Genomic DNA, 16,559 nt, shown 5'->3' with positions numbered 1-16,559 from the left:
CTAGCCCAGAAAAAGGAATTCAAGATGTCCTCCTAGAGATCACATTTAGCAGGGAGTGTCTGAAGGATGAAAAAAATAGGGTAAGATTTCAACACAGGACTTGATGGCTTTAAGGAAAAAAAAAAAAGTCTAGAAAACTACCAGCCTCCAACTTCAAGGGGGTGTCACCTGCCCACAGAAAGATGGGGCTGGTATAGGTGGTGCAATTCCAGGCCTGTCTCAGGCAGAGCCCCAAGTGATTGTATTAAAAAATAAGTTTATTGATATCTAGTCACCACTGGGGAGAATGGAGCGGGTTAAGCTCTGGAGGTCAGAGACCTGCAGTGGGAGGGAGAAGGCTCAACCTCCATCTCCCCAGTGAGAACTCCACCCCCTCCTCCCTAGGGTACAAACTGCAGTCTCCTCTTCATCCTGATTTGTCTTGCAGCCCCCACCCCCTCCAAAGTCTGAGCTGGGGAGGTGGGTCAGTTCTCTTCAAGTCAAGGCCAGGAGTTGTTGGGGGTGGGGGCGTGGGGTAGTGCAGGTTTCCCTCCGCAACCCCCCATATTATTATGTTATATAATAAATAACATAAAATCCATGGCTTAGAAGTCGGGGTTGGGGGAAGCAGCCAGGCAGACAGCGCTGTACTGGAGAAAGGGCTGGGGGCCCATCCAGGAAGCCTCCCCGCCCTAGAATCAGGCACTAACTAGTACAGGGGGTGGGGTGCGTGTGCCCCTGCAGCAGGGAGCCGGGGTGCAGCTGGGAAGGGAAGGTGCATTGCCCTCCTCCACAGGGCTAAGGTTGGGGAGGAGGTGCAGGCAAAAGGTGCGCAGACAAGCTCGAACCCCATGGCAGATTTCAGGGACATTTCCATCGCCCCCGCCTCTTCCGTGTAGGGAAACTTTTCCTCCTTTTGTGTGGGGGGGAGTCATGGGGTGGGAGAGGGACAGGGGGTGGCCGGGGGGCCCCCTCCTCACTCCTCGGGGCAATGATCACCCCCCTGGCTGCCACTACCGCCCCATCCACCACGGCTGCCACCACGGACACTGGCTCTGGGGTGACCTCCACCTTGGGGGAGGGTGGGGGCAAGATCGGCCTGGGGGGCGGGGGTGGGGGTGGAGCCGGGGGCAGAGGTGGGGGCAGTGGGTCAGCGGGCGTTCCAGGCAGAAGGGGCAGCAGGGCACTGAGGGCCTCGCTCAGTTTAGCCAGTCCCTGGCGCAGGGTGCCCGCCAGCTCCCGGATGGCATTGGCAGTCTCCTGCTGAGCCCGCAGGAAGTCCAGGGAGGGGTCTGGGGCCGAGGGTGGAGGCAGCGGAGGGCGTGGGGGGCTGGGGGGCGAGGATGCCACTTGGGCTTGCTGCGGTGGCTGGGGGGGTGAGGGTGGTGGTGGCGGTGGTGGAGGGGCTGGGGGCGGTGGAGACAAGGCCAGGCGGGGCAACTGGACGGTCTGCAGGGCTGGAGGGGGCGAGGACTCACGATCCTTAGGTGGCTGGCAGCCCCCTTCCTGGGGATTGCAGGAGGCTCTGGCCCAAGGCTCTGGGCTGCTGGAGCCCCCCTTGCTGTGGGCTGGTGTGTCTGTGGAGAGAGAGATGTAGGTAAGATGGGCGGGACCTGTAACGCTGTCATGATTTCCCCTTTCCACCTCCCACCCAGCCTGGCCCCAAAGTCAGCTTTTGAAAACCTAAGTTGGATCATGCCTTGGAGCAGAAGCCCCATGACCCAAGGGGGAGAAACAATATATTTAACAATATCCTGGTGGCCGATGCCAGCCTTAATGGAAACTGGGTCTTGGAGGTCTCCTGTTGAGCCAGGTAGCTCTGCTCTCATTCAGAGTTAAGAACCAACATTCTAGAAGGCTCTGAACTATCCAGACAGAACCATCTCTGGCCACATCCCTGGATCCTGGGGAGAAGGGAGGGGGTAGGAGGGCCTGGAAGAAAGGAGAGGTGGCTGGAGCAGGAAAGGGGGACTTCTGGAGGAATAGGGGGTCTCTCCAACCAGGATGGCAGTCTCAACTCTGGCCTGTGCCAGGTCAACCGCAAGCCTGCGGGGCTCCTCCGCCTCTTCTCACCTGGGATGTCATTCATGCTCGTGGACACAAAGAGTCTGCATGCACAGGCTCCCAGGTTTCCCGAACCTCTCTCTCCAGCTGTGTATATCCCTCCAACAATCTCATCCAATAATGCCTCCAACTCACTTGCTTGATCTGAGCTCCTGGTTCTCCCCTATACCTGCTCCTCCCTCGGCCACCCCCATCTCAGATGATGGCAGCTCCATCCTTCTAGCTGCTTGGGACAAAGTCTAAAAGTCACTCTTTCTCTTTCCCAAGACACCACTCGTGTACAAATAACCCTTTGTTCAACATCTGTCTGGCTCCATGACCCCCATCCTGGTCCAACCACCATCATCTCCCCACCTGGGACTATTCACTGGGCTCCCAGCCCCATCTCCACCCCTGAAGAGTGTGTTCTCCACCAGCAGCCCCCAAGGGTCCAAAGAAAATACAGCACAGTTATGCTACAGGAAAGTAGCTACTCACAAAGGACCTCATTATCATTCATTTACATGGAATGTCCAAAATGAACAATCTTATAGAGTCAGAAAGTGGATTAGTGGTTGCCCAGGGCTGGGCAGAGATGGAGGGACATGGCGGGGTTGATGGCCTAAGAGGTATAGGGTTCCTTTTTGGAGTGATGAAAGTTTCTAAAATGGACTGTAGGGATGGTTGTGCAAGTCTATGAATATACTAAAAGCCCCTGAATTGTACACTTATTAAATCACTGGGTTGTATGGTCAGAATTCTCCCTCAATAAAGGTACAAGTGAGATCTGTCTTTTACCTGCTCAAAACCCTCCTGTGGCTATTTTCTCACAATAAAAGCAAAGTTCTCAGGTCCCCACGATCTGCCTCCATTGCCTCCCTAACCTCACGTCTCACTCCTTCTCTCTCTTGTTCCTTTGGTTCCAGCCACATTGACCTCCATGGAGGTCCTCATACACTTTTTGTTTAAATTTTGGCCATACTGGGTGGCGTGTGGGATCTTAGTTTCCCAACCAGGGATCAAATCCGTGCTCCCTGCATTGGAAGTGTGGAGTTCTAACTACTGGACCACCAGGTAAGTCCCAGATCCTCATACACTGTAGACCCACTCCTGCCCCAGGGCCTTTGCACTTGCTTCTCAGTCAGCCTGGATAAGATCTCCCCCCAGTCACCTGCCAGGCTCCCTCCCTCACCTCCTTAGGCTTCTGCTCAAACCTGGTCTCCTTGGGAAGAACATCCACAACCCTCTGTCAGAAGCAGCTCTGTCCTTTTCTCTCTCCTAACCATCCCTGATTTGTTTTATAGCACTTATCTCCACCTGGCATGGGATCGCTCTGTGTTTGTGGTCTGTCTCCTCCTCCTTATGTCAGCTCCATCAGGCAGGGCTTTGTTTTGTTCACTGCTGTTTACCCAGCGCCTAGAACAATGTCCAGCACAAAATTTTGTCTTTAATGAGAAAACAACCAGGGCTTCCTAGGAGTCAGTACTGACTGGGCACCAGGCCCCAAGTCCTGGTAGCAACCCTCCCACAGCTCCCAGCACCCAAGGGGGACAGTCCAAGACTTTCTCTAGGGCTATAAAGTCTCAGCTTTTGCCCCTTTCTATTCTTCTTCTTTGCCTCAAGCCCAGTGTACACACTGTTCCCTCCACCAGGATCCCCACCCCCTCCATCCTCTTAGGCCAGGCAGCCTGGACAGGTGGGAGAGGCTGGCATAGCGCCAATAACCAGAGCTAAAGGTGGTTGGACATCTTCCTGGCCAGCCCTGAGTGAAGTGGCTAAGTTCTCCTCTTGTTATTTCACTGAGTCCTCCCAGCCAGTCACTGGGGTAGGTGCTATCATTATTAGCCCATTTTACAGATGAGCTGACTTGAGGCCCAGAGAAGTGTCACAGAGCTGGTGAATGGGAAAAAGAGGGCTTTGAACCTAGGTAGGTTTCAGAGCCTATGCTTTTAACCATTCCTTGGGCCAGCGCTTTGGGATCCATGGTAGCAAGTCTTCTTCATAAAGCACATGGGAATTGCAGCCTCTTGGAAATAATATATGACCTCTAGACTTTTCTAGTCTATAAAGATCCCCTGGAGGAGGGCATGGCAACCGACTCCACTATTCTTGGCTGGAGAAGGCCATGGACAGAGGAGCCTGGAGGGTTACAGTCCATAGCGTCACATAGAGACAGAGACAACTGAAGTGACTTAGCACAACACAAAAATAACAGAAAGGGGCCCAGCCTTCACGCTCACAGGGCTTATGGAAGGACCACTAGGAGAGTTAAAAATCAGAGTTATTTGCAACCTTTGGGCCTCAGTTTCCCCACCTGTAAATGGATGCCTCTGAACACAGGACCAAGTAATCCTGTAACAACATCTCCCCAAGGGTGGTTACAGATGTTAAGTGAATCACCATGGGTACATGGCGTAGGCCAGTGCCTGGCACACAGTTAAGGTCTCAATGTTGTTATTGTTACTGTTCTTTCATTCAAATATTAGGTCACAAGATAAATGATCCTTATCTGTCCTTCCAGTGTCAGAAAAGATTCCTCAGGCTGCCCCAGGCTCTGCTCCTGTCCTTTACTCAGAGCAGTTCCTCTTTTAAGAGTTTTACACAGTGGGTAATCTCTGTGTGAGATTCTAATCAAGGATACTTTAAGCACATACCTGCCTCAGGGCCTTTGCACCTGCTGTTCCCTCCAGCTGGAGTACTCTTCCTCCAGATATCCACTTGGCCCAGTCTCTATTCAGGTCTCTGCTCAAATTTCACCTCCAGAGAAGCCCTTCCTGACTCCCCTGTCTACAGCGGCCACCCCCTTCCCATTACTCACTATCCTCTTAACATGCTTTGTTTTACCTTTTACCACTTCTTCATGTAATTTGAGGGTTTGCTTTGAGGGTTACTTGTTTGTGGTTTGTCTACCATAGCTAGAATGTCAGTTTCATACGGAAAGGAAAATTGTCTTTTTCTCCCTAGTATTCGCAGCACCTACCATGGTGCCTGTTGAATGAATGGAGGGGTTGCACAGCTTTTGAAGTAATAAGTTTGCCATCTTTGTGCTGGTTCAATGGGGCCGTTTCACAGAAACACTGACGTTTGCTTCATACTGAGGACAAGGGTCCCAAGTGATTGTGTCTTTCTCCTGCTTAAGATACTGTCTGCCTCCCAGATGCCATCAAGATAAAATCCAAAGTCCTGACCTTTATTTACAAACCATGTGTGATCCAGTTCCTGCACACTCATTAACTCTCAGTCAATATTAATTGTCATTGTTGTGTGTTGTTGTTGTGGGCTTCCCAGGTGGCTCAGCAGTAAAGAATCTACCTGCAATGCAGGAGCCATGGGTTTGATCCCTGGGTCAGGAAGATTCCCTGGAGAAGGAAATGGTAACCCACTCCAGTGTTCTTGCCTGGGAAATCCCATGGACAGAGGAGCCTGGCAGGCTACAGTCCATGCGGTTGCCAAAGAGCTGGACTTGACTTAGCAACAAACAAACAAACAAAAAATATATACGTATACAACATGTATATATCAGGCCGTCTAGTCCAGAGCATAAGTTAAATTCACGGACTTAACTTGAGTTGGACACAACTTGTATTCAAGTTCTTACTGCTTACTTGCTGTGTATCTTGGGTGAGTGAATGCACCTCTTGAAATTATAATACATGATCCTGAGATGCCTTATTGGATCACATGTCCCCTCTTTCTCTAAACCCTTCAGTGGCTCCCCACAGTACTTAAGATAAAACTGAACCCCTTATCTCAGCCTAAAGGAACTGCATGGTTTGACCTTTGCTGACCTCTCTGCCTCATCTCAAAAATATGTTCTTTTTTCCTTCCTCTCCTCTCAGAAGGCAACATCTCTCAGTTTCCTAAAGTGGCCAAGCTCTCTTGCCTCCAAACCACTATACATGCTCTTCCTTCTTCAGGAACACTTTTCCAGCTCTTTTTCATCCTTGCTCTGTCTCAACTCTGATGCGTCCTACTCCGGGAAGCCCTCCTTGACTGCCCAGGCTGGATCAGGTGCCTCCTCCTCCCCACGGCAGAACTTCCACCAGCCAGTCCTGCCTGCTCTGAGTCATCGCTGTCTATGCATGGTTCTGTCTCCCCCACTGAACTGTGAGTCCAGAAGGGAAGACCCAAGGATGTCTCAGTCACACCTCTCTCCCCAACCCTCGGGGGCAGTTGCCTGGGGAATAGCTGTAGAAAAAATCATTATTCAGAGTCAAGGCTGCATGGGAAGTTTTGTACTCCACTCTCCCAGGTTCCTCTACTCTGGGCAGGACCTTGGGAAAATTACCAAACCTCCCTGAGTCTTTGATTTACAAAATGGTGAAACAATTCCTACTTAACAGTGTTGGTAATTGTATCAGGAACTAACAAGGAGGCAATGTGCTAAGCAATTTACACATATTAGCCCATTTAATTTGCCCAGCAGCCTTGTGAGGTGGGGACAATCTTTTATTCCCATTTCACAGATGCAGAAACTGATGAGCAGTAACTTATCCCAAATGACACAGCTGAGTGGCAAAGTAGTAACTGGAGCCCAAACTGTCTTGCCCCCGGAATCACTCCCTACACTACAATTATAGTGAAAATCGTGGGCGAGCTGATGATCCCAGCTGTGGATTTCTGGAACCAGATCTCCTAGGTCTGGGTTCCATTCTTGTCTCTGACAGTCACTACACTTTTCTGAACCTCAGTCTCTGTAGATGTAAAATGGGGATTATAGCAGCATGCCCTTTATATGGTTGTAGTGAGGAGCTGAAGCGCCATAGAAAGGGCTCGGAACAGCGCCAGACACAAAGTAGAATTCGGTTGCTTTTGCTAAGGTGATGCTGAAGGAACTCACCCGCGCGTCTATCCTCCCTGCGATCCTCAGACAGCACATAGCGTTGGGCGCAGGCACTCGGGGCTGGCGGCTGTGAGGAGGCAGCCGCGGGGGGCTGCTCGGCCCCTGTACTAGCTCCTGACCCCGCTACACCCGGTCCCAGGATGGCAAAAATGGTCTCCTCCTCAGCGGAGAAAGAGTCCTCGGCGGCAGGCCCGGCGCCCTGCGTGGAGTGCGGCACCCGGGCCAGCTTCTCTTTGGTGCGGCGCTTGAAATCGTTCCAGCGCTTCTGCACCTCCTGGCCCGTGCGCTTCCAGCTGGTGATGCCGTTGATCTTGGCGGCGATGCCGTCCCACACTCGCCGCCGCTCGGCCACGCTCACCCGACGGCTCTGAGCGCCGTAGAGCTGCGGGTAGTGCGCGCGCACCTCGCGGATCAGGATCTGGTTCTCTTCGAACGAGAAGCGCGGCTTGCGCAGCCGGGTGGTCTCTTCCGCTTCGCCCGCCGCCGCCGAGGCCATGGCGCCCCCCGACGCCGCCGTCCGGCCGCCTGGCGCATGGGGGGCGCCGGCGCTGCGGGCACAGGGCGCATGGCGCTGGCAAGGGGTTCAGCGGCCCCGCGCCTCCCGCCCCACCCCAGCCGCCCCGACACCGGCTCCCGGGTCCCCGGGGACAGGGTTGAGGGCGGAGGGCAGACGGAGGAGACCGGCCGCGGGGGGCCGTCAGAGTGCCTAAGAATAGATGACACCAACTGAGCGCTCGTCTCGCGCCAGGCGCGGCGCAAAGTGCCAGGCCAGGGAGTTGATGAAAATGGGGGGAGGGTCTGGAGGAGTGGAGGGAAATGAGGAGGAGCGGAAGAAGAGGGGCTGTCTGCGGCATTTAGAGAATTGGAGGCATAGAAGAGTGGGAAATGCAAGGAGAATGGGGGTGTCTCGGGGGTCGATGAAACACGAGGGTAATGGGGATAAGGAGATCCTCAAAAGGAGATGCAGCAAGAAGGGGGAGAACTGGATCAGTGGAGCGCTCTGGGGGTTCGGGGGTAATCGGACGTCTGCAAGACCAGTAATAGAAGTGGTCCTTAGAAGGGCAGTCCAGAAATAATGGTGAGTTGGAGGCTCCTAGGACAGTGGAGGAGCCGGGAATATAAACTCTTTATGGATTAAGGTCTGCGGGGATTGTGGGGGCTCTGGGGATTGCCACGAATCAAGGGGAGCCCTGAGGGTTATGGGGCTGCGGGACTGGCTCGCGGGGCAACGGGGGCTAGGGGAGACTCCAGGAATAGTGAGGGTCATGGAGGGTGGGGACCAAGTCGAGCCGCGGATCACTCACCGGCGCCGCCGCAGCCCCCGCCTACCCGTCGGTCAAGGTTCGGGCTTCTGCGGCCTCTTCCCTCGCTCTGCCGGCTCTCTCCCTCCCCTTCTGGGCCCCGCCCCCGGCCGCCCTGCGAGCCAAGGCGCAGGCGCACCTAGCGCCGGTCGGTCCCCCAACGCCCTTACCGCTCTGGTTTCACGCCCCCCGCCCTAGCGCAAGCGCAGAATTGCCCTCCTTCGGCCTCCGTCAGCGGGCTGCAGTTGCGCAGGCGCAAGGTTAGCGCGGCGCTCGTTCCCCTAGCTCCCTGATACCACCAGGGCGCACGCGCAAAACCCTCGTACGCATGCGTGCCTCTCTTCCCGCTAGCCTTGGTACCCAGACTCTGTCTCCTGCGCAGGCGTAGCAATCCTTGGAGGATCAGGGAGGGGCCATTGGACAGAGATGGTACTGCGTAGCTTCACAGCGTTTCGGACAATCTTCCAGCCCACTCAACCCTCTAACTTTGTCTGTGTGTCTCTTAGAGAAAGGGGAGGGAGATGGTGCTGGTAGCGCTTCGTTTCTATGACAACTGTGTGGGTGGGGTGGGGAGCGTCAGAAAACTAGGTTTGCAGCCTCATATACCCGTCCGTGCGCGGGGCTGCTAAAAATCTGCAAACCACCTATTACCCGTAGGGGCGGGGCACCCAGGGGATATTCCGCCCCAGGCGGTGCAGTAACCATAGTAACTCATCTACCTTCAAGCCCTGCCTAGGGGGACCCTGTCCACTTACGTCACGACTGACACGCGGGGAGGGAGATCAGAGTGAGAGCTTCTTGGCTGGTAAGGGGTGATCCCGGCACAGACACGACTTTAAGCAAATGCATGGAGGCAGAAATGAAGCTAGAACATGGGTTCTAGCTGAGAGGCAGGATGATGGAGTTAAGTCTACGCCGAGAAATTTGTAGCTTACATCCTGCTGGAGTCCTCAAGGTCATTCAACAAACGGTGCTTCATTGATCATTCAAACAAATGTTTATTGAGCGCCTGCACAATTCTAGGTGCAGTGAATACAAAAGACAAAATTTTATACCTTCATGGAGTTCACTTTTTACTGGGGAGAGTGAGACAATTAACAAAATAAGATATATAAGTGAAAAAGTGGTAAGTACTATGAAATAAATACAAGTGGGCAAAGGGGTTGGGCAGTGTGGTGTGCATGTGTGTGTGCCTGTCTAATTTTAAAATAAGGTGGTTGGGGGGAGGCCTCTCCGAGAAGGTGACATTTGAGTAGACACATGAAGGAGGTGAGGGGACAGTGCAGTCAGAGGTAAGACTAGCGGGAGGCTAGTGGACTGGAGAGGAGGGAGCCAGCAGGCAGGGTAGGGTGAGGAGACAGAGGTTTCCAGGGTCTTGTGGGTCACTGTAAGGATTTGGGGTTTTACAGGAGGTGAGAGCCATGAGCAGAGGAAGGACATGATCTGACTGGTATTAATAGTAGAAACTGACTTTAGGGAGCATGAGTGGAAGCTGAGGCCCCATGAAGAGGTAGTGGCTCCAACCAAGGCAGTAGCTGCTGAGATGAGCTGAAGTGGAATTGGGTAGAGGAAGAGAGAGAAAGAGGAGTTGAGGATGACTGCAGTGTCTTTGGCCTGAGTAACAGAAGGATGGAGCTACCAGAAGCAAAGACTGGCAAAGGGCTACAAGAGGATTAAGAGTTCAAGTGTGCCCAAGTACAGATATCAGGTTGGCAGTTGAATATTTGAGTCTGGACTTCAGGGGAGAGGTTCAGTTTTGAGATAGGAATTTAGGAGTTGTCAGTGAGTAATGACATTTAAGACTGGGAGAGGCTGGCGAAGGAACAAGTGTAGATAGAAAAGAAATCCATGGCATTAAGGCTGGGCACTCAGATGTAGAGGGCTGGGATCAGCCAAGAAGACTGAGGAAGAGCAGTCAGGGAGTGAAAGGGGAGATCCAGGGTGGTCTGCTGTCCTGGCGGCTGAGTGAGAAGTGCAAATCGAGGGTTTTATGGTTCATTAGCTAAGTCTTGTCCAGTTGTTTGCAACCTGATGGGGCTGTAGCCTACCGCGCTCCTGTGTCCATGGAATTTCCCAGGCAAGAATACTGGAGTGGGTTGCCATTTCCTTCTCCAGTGTATCTTTCTGACCCAGGGATCGAACCTGTGTCTCCTGCACTGGCAGGCAGGCAGATTCTTTACCACTGAGCCACCTAGGAAGTCCAAGCGAGGAGGGAAGGGTTAATGAGTGCAAATGCTGCCTAGAAGCCAAGTTCAGTGAAGTCTGAGAACCAGTCGCTGGGGCTGGTGACACAGAATTCATCAGTAATCCTGGAAAGGGGAATTTTGGAGGTGTGGTGGGGGCAGGAGCTTAATTGGGTGAGTTCAAAGAGAGGTTATAGAGAAAGCCAGTGTCAATGATCCTTTCTAGAGAGGAAATGGAGTGATATCTGGAAGGAGGCTCAGGATCTCAAGAGGTTTATTTAAGGTGGGAGATGTCGTGGTATGTTTGTGTGCCTATAAGGGTGATCCAGAAAAGGGGAGATTGATGCTCTGGAGGAGAGGAGAGAATCACAGCCTCATGTCCTTGAGTGGGCACGATGGGTGGGACTCAGGGCACAAGTAGGGGTTGGTCTAAGGGGCCTGGGCTGTTCGGCCACAATAAACAGGGAGGGGCTATATGGGCACGGAGACAGGCAGGTGTTGATGTAGTGTCAGCAGTGTCGGGAACATGCTCTCTCCTGGTGCCTTCTGTTGTCTCAGTAGCATGGGAAGGAAGGTCTCAGTAGCGTGGGAAGGAAGGTCAGGGGTGAAAAGGAGGTGCTGAAGTTAGCGGAGAGAAAGGAGAAACCATGAAATAGTGAATGGCCAGGGAAATGGAGACAAATAGAACCAGTTACTTGAGGTCATTGGATGTAAAACTGTCGAGTCCCCATGATTGTGTGTTCTTCTCTGTTCATATTTTTTTCTGAGGGGGTGCAGGCACAGAGTGGGGTGGCAGGCTGACTTTCACCAGGGCTGGGTTTAGATGAGGTCCCACCATGTGCCCCATGAAGGAGCCATGAATCAGAGGCAGCCCATGCAAGGACCTTATGAGCAACGTTAAGGAGCTTGAATGAGTCAGGATGGGCAGGGTGTGATGTGTATGTTGGAAAGAACCCCACCATGGTGTGGAAGGTGGGTGGGAGAGGCTGAGATTATTGGCCAGAGTCAAGGGAGAAGTCTAGAGGGGAAGGCGAAGAGGGGGTGGGAGAGCCTGGGCCAGGACAGGGACGGTGGGAAATGAATTGGGAGACATTTGAGAGGCAGGATATACAGAGTGTGGTGACTCAGGTTGGAGACAGAAAGGGAGGTGTCTAGGTGACATGCAGGTCTCCAGCTCGGGTCCCAGTTGGGGAGATGAGGTCAGTTAGGACCTGGTGAGTATAAGGTGATCTGTGGGTTGAACCGTGTCCCCAACTCCCCTCCCCCAACAAAAGAAATAATATTGAAGTCCTAACCCCTTCTTCAGAATGTGACCTTATTTGGAAAAGGGGTCCCTGCAGATGTAATTACTTAAGGTGAGGTTGTGCTAGAGTAGGGTGGGTCCTTAAGCCAACATGACAGTGTCCTTATAAGAAGAGAGAGACACACAGAGGGAAGAAGACAGCTCTGTGAAGAGAGAGGCAAAGATGGGAGTGAAGCTGTCAGAAACAAGGAAGGCCTGGGGCTACCAGAAGCTGGAAGAGGCAAGGATCCTGCCCTAGAGCCTTGGAAGAGAATGCAACACTGCCAACAGCTTGATTTCAGATTCCTAGTCTCCAGAACTGTGAGAGAAGGCATTTCCAGTGTTTCAAGGCCCCCAGTTTATGGCCCTTTGTTATGGCAGCCCTTGGAAATGAATACACTGCGCATCCAGGGCAGGCACCCAGGATGCTGGGGCTCCATGAGTGTGTGCGCTGAGCGGCGAGTTGGGTCTAAATCTGGTCTGGAGCTTGTGCAGAGGCTGCTGGTAGGGAGCCATCAGCAGAGCGGTATGAAGCTCTTCAACAGTGAGGTGCTGGGGGAGATCAAGGTCAGGGGACATTATTCCTCCGGCTCCTTGTGTCCTCAGCTCTTGTCAGAGCTCCCCTGCCACTTAATTATCTGCTGAATAAATGAAAATTCATAAAAAAGCAAAACCAAACTTTGGTCACTGATTGTCTGTCTCCATCCTCTCCTCGGAGCCCCAGATCAGGTCTCCTGGACGCTTTCATCTTGGATGTCTCCAGGCACTTTGTATCTGTCCTCCATCCCAGACTGACCTGAACATCCTCCTCTCACTTCTCTGGTCTGAAGTGTGCCTCCTCCACCTGACATCATTGCCCTGAGTATTATCACCCCCTTGTTGCTTTCCATAACTCTTGCCTACCCTTTGCCAGAGTGCCCCACTTCCTCCAAGGCTCGACCTGCCTGTGTGGGCACACCACAGCTCTGGGTTAGGGCATTCCTTCTGGCTGTTTGAGGGATTTGGGGATCTCTGTTGTGGGCAGATCTGCATTTTGGAAAAGGACCTGTGAGCAGAGGTCTCTAGTTTTTTCTATGTAACTAATAGAGTATGTGAGAGCGGAGCCCAAGGTGAATTTCAGAGTGCAAATGCACAGTGAAGGTCAGACTCTCACCAAGGTCTGCAAGATTCTGAACTCTTTGCCTACCCTTTATGCCTCTCTGATCTTACTCGGCTGGGCTCCTGCTTCTGCAAAGATTGTTTGACCTTAGGGCCTTTGAACTCACTGTCACTGATGCATGGAATGCCCTTCTGGTTTCCTCAATTTATCTGGACTCTGCTGAAGGGTCACTTCCACAGAAAGACCTCCCCTGACCATCTCCCATACAAAACAGCCCTTCCTTCACTCTCCACCCCTTTGCCCTGCCTCTTATCCTTCACTGTGCTTATCACCCACCTGATATTATGTTGGCCAAAAAGTTCATTCCAGTTTTCCAAAGATCTTTAAAACCCGAACGAACTTTTGATTGTCACCTCACCCCCTTCTCCACTAGAATGTCACCTCCATGAGGACAGGAGCCTTGTCTGCTTTGCTCATTGCTGTAACCAGCAATGTCCAGAACAGCGCCTGGCACAAAGTAGGAGCTCAATAATTATGTGTGGAATGATGGGAAGAAAAGAAGCGCTGGTATCATATGCAACGTTTTGTGGTTATGTGCGTTTCCTCCCGAGCAGGGGCCAATCCTTTCGGTCACCTCTCCAATGGGCCCTGGGAGTTTGAGAAAGTGAAAGTGAAGTCGCTCAGTCTGTCCGACTCTTTGCGACCCCATGGACTGTAGCCTATCAGGCTTCTCCGTCTATGGGATTTTCCAGGCAAGAGTGCTGGAGCGGATTGCCATTTCCTTCTCCAGGGGATCTATCTTCCCAGCCCAGGAATCGAACCCGGGTCTCCCTCGTTGCAGGCAGACGCTTTACCGTCTGAGCCACCAGGGAAGCAGGTCCTGGATGATCTGGATTCTAGCAGCGGTGGGAGGGGACCCTGGACAGAGCCCAGAAAAAAAAAAAGATGAAGAAAGGGATCCTAGGGTCGAGGTGGAGGCTGGGATTTAGGGAACAGTCCACATGTGACCTGTGTCGGACTATGTATGGAAAGGCACATTCGTGGGAGGGAGCTGGGTCTTCTTCCTGCTCCGCCCACTGCTTCCCACGTTTTAGGACAAACTCGGGTCTCCCCACCCTCCCCCCACCCCCAGCCTCGGAGGAAACAGACATAGCAATTTCAAAGACAACCAGAAACGCGTTTTATTTATTCACTAAAGCGCAACACCCGGGCCCAGCCCTGAGCTAAAAACCAAACAACTTAAAAATCTGACTGGGGCTTTTCTTTGCCCCTAAAATAAAATCTAGGCGGTTGCCATTCCCCCTCTGGGCATTAAAACCCCTTTCTTGTGGGAGGTTCGTTTACTAAACTGTTGGAGGTTGAAAAAAAACACGGGAGGACAGAAAGGACCATTTTACAAACTGTGGGCATTTGTGGGGGCGGGTGGGAGGTGGCGGAAAGACGCCCTCTCGCTACGGAAAAGACCCATCGGTGATTTGCCATCACCGTGGGGGCAGGAGCGCAGTAAAACAGAATGAACGGTGGAAGAATAACGGGGGTGGGGGGTAGTTCAAGGGTACTGGCTCACCCCAAGGCTCTCCAGCCCCAGATAAGCTTGCAAGACGTGGTGCCCCTCTGACGTGACCCCTCCTTCCCCCAGCTCTTGATGGATAGGATGCTGAGGGCGGGACCCATCCGGTGCCGTCCACGATGAAACCGTGGGTCTGCCGGTGGCCCGAAGGAGGCGGAGAAGGCTGGTTTAAGTCAGAATCCCATGTTGAAGTTCTTGTGCTGGAAGGTCCACGCCAGCCTGTTCACTCTCTCCAGATTCTCAGGGGTGTCCCTGGGAGAGCACAGTGGAGTCCTGCAAGCCCAACGGTCCAAGAATTCCCCAAGGAATGGAACCCTGAGGGCTGAGAAGTCAGAGGCAGGGCAAGCGTCCCAGAAGAGCTAAAGATCCATGGACTGTGGCCCAGGAGGAGCCACAGGGCTGTGTGGTCCAAGGAGTAGGGGATCCCGCTGCACCGGAGAATCCACAAACTCCCAGACAGAATCCCGAGATCTGAGAGTTCTAAGGGGCGGCAGAGCTGGCCTGCCTTCCCACTGCCAGCGTTGTTCCAGGATCCAGCAGGGATGAGTACTGAGAGTCAGACATTCCAAAGGGCCGGAAGAGTCCAGAGTTGGGGAGAGTCCAGGGGCTTGGGAGGGCTGAACCAGGGAGGGTTGGGGCTGCAGCGGGTGGGTACCTGACGGTCTTCAGCGCTTGACCTTGCGGCCGGCTGAGTTGCGCCCAATGCGGCGATAGAGAGACTGCTGCCCCCCGTTGAGCGGGCAGTACTTGAGCGTGTGGGCCTGGTCCCCGGTGGCCCCGCACAGGGGACACACATAATGCCGCAGGATGGGACACACCACCACACCCTCCGGGGTCTTCAGCTGGTGTGAGGAGTACACGTGGCGAGACTCTCCATTGTGTTTGCAAAAGTTGCACAGGGTGGCCAGGGCCCCGCCGGTCCCCCGTCCTTCCTGCCCCTGATCCTGCTCCACATGGGGCCCGGGTCTCGGCTCCCCAGTCCCTTGGGTCTCCAACCCCTGCCCCCGACTCTGGATCAGTGCCAGCACCACCTGGCTCAGGTTGAAGTAGTCCTTCCACATGTCAAAGGGTGGCAGCTGCATGGCACCCGGGGGAGTGTTGGTGGTGGGTGGCTGGAGAGAAGTGGGCTGGGGGCCCGCAGACAGGAGCAGCTGATGGTTTTCAGGAGTGGAGAGGAACTGCACCCCCTTTTATATTCCCAAAGACCCTTCTAAGCAAAGGTGGAGCTTAGGATTTAAAGGGCCCACTCCTTACCGAGACCCTTCTGACTTTAATTCTCCATGGAGATCTGGAAGGGGGGTCTTTCCTGTTGTCTCTGGTGCTTGCTGGGCCTGCAACGTGCTCTGTGACCTCTGGAATGACCTGTCTCCCTGGGCCTCAGTTTTTCTGTCCTTTCAACAAAACTTCATGTCTGCAAATGCCCCCACCCCCATCCTCCCTTATTCCAGGGCTAGGGGCCTGCTCCCTCCATACACCGCAGAGCCATTCCCAATCATAACAACATAACCCCTTACCAGGAGCCAGACACTGTGCCACACAGTCTCATTCACAATCTGATCTCATTTTCACAGCAATGCCAGGCGGGTAACACACTTATGATCCCATTTTATTGACAAGTCACTAAAGCTCAGAGAGGAAAACTCAGTGGCCCAGAGTCACATAACAGGTATGTAGCAGAGCTGGGGCTTTAAATCAAGGCCATGTGATTCCACAGCTCAATGCTCCCCCTACCTATTTGGGGTTAAAATTTCATTTTTCATCACATCTGGAACTAGGAGCCACTTACCAAATATCTACTAAGTGCATACTAGAGTGTTCAATGTTTTACAAAAATGATCTCTTCGAACCTTGTAACCACTCAAGGAGGTGGATACCATCGTTTCTATTTTATAGAGAAGGAATGAGGCTCAGAGAGGTTAAGGAGAGTACTCAAGGTCACACAGCAGGGAAATTGCAGAGTAGGGATTTGCACCCAGGTCTGCCCCCAAAGAATGACACTGGGAATTGATCTGAAAAGCAGCATAGAACCTTGGTATGGCACAGTCTCCCTTAGAATGCCCACCTTTCCCCCTTGGGCTGGTATATTGTCCCAGATCCTTCCTGACCTTCATGTCTCCTGCCCATGTCACCTCCAGGAATATTTCCTCCATCTGTGGTTCGCAGTTGGTCCCCTTGATCACTCAACACATAAATCATTGAGGCCCCTTATACTGGGTTCTAGAAACTCAGCAGTGGCCACAGCTACTTTGTGCCTGTATC

At 53.1% G+C, this 16,559-nt stretch overlaps 2 protein-coding genes across 2 annotated transcripts; both read right to left on the bottom strand.

Annotated features, from left to right (window-relative positions):
• Positions 1-238: 238 nt before the first annotated feature.
• Positions 239-7,423, bottom strand: LOC120872264 (Myb related transcription factor, partner of profilin). The gene is made up of 2 exons (XM_040252491.1): positions 6,863-7,423; positions 239-1,556 (listed from the first exon to the last, which is right to left on the bottom strand). Exons 1-2 carry the CDS (start codon positions 7,359-7,361, stop codon positions 841-843), a joined length of 1,215 nt encoding a protein of 404 aa, XP_040108425.1. The 5' UTR covers positions 7,362-7,423; the 3' UTR covers positions 239-840.
• A 7,542-nt stretch (positions 7,424-14,965) lies between these two features.
• NANOS2 (nanos C2HC-type zinc finger 2) lies at positions 14,966-15,556 on the bottom strand. Its single transcript, XM_040252489.1, has one exon. It carries the CDS (start codon positions 15,380-15,382, stop codon positions 14,966-14,968), a length of 417 nt encoding a protein of 138 aa, XP_040108423.1. The 5' UTR covers positions 15,383-15,556.
• Between the last annotated feature and the right edge of the window lie 1,003 nt (positions 15,557-16,559).

The sequence above is a fragment of the Oryx dammah genome, unplaced genomic scaffold (assembly GCF_014754425.2).
Source record: "Oryx dammah isolate SB20612 unplaced genomic scaffold, SCBI_Odam_1.1 HiC_scaffold_13, whole genome shotgun sequence".
Lineage (NCBI taxonomy): Eukaryota > Metazoa > Chordata > Mammalia > Artiodactyla > Bovidae > Oryx > Oryx dammah.
Note: the sequence above shows the minus strand (reverse complement) of the source record. Positions and strands in the feature narration are given on the sequence as shown.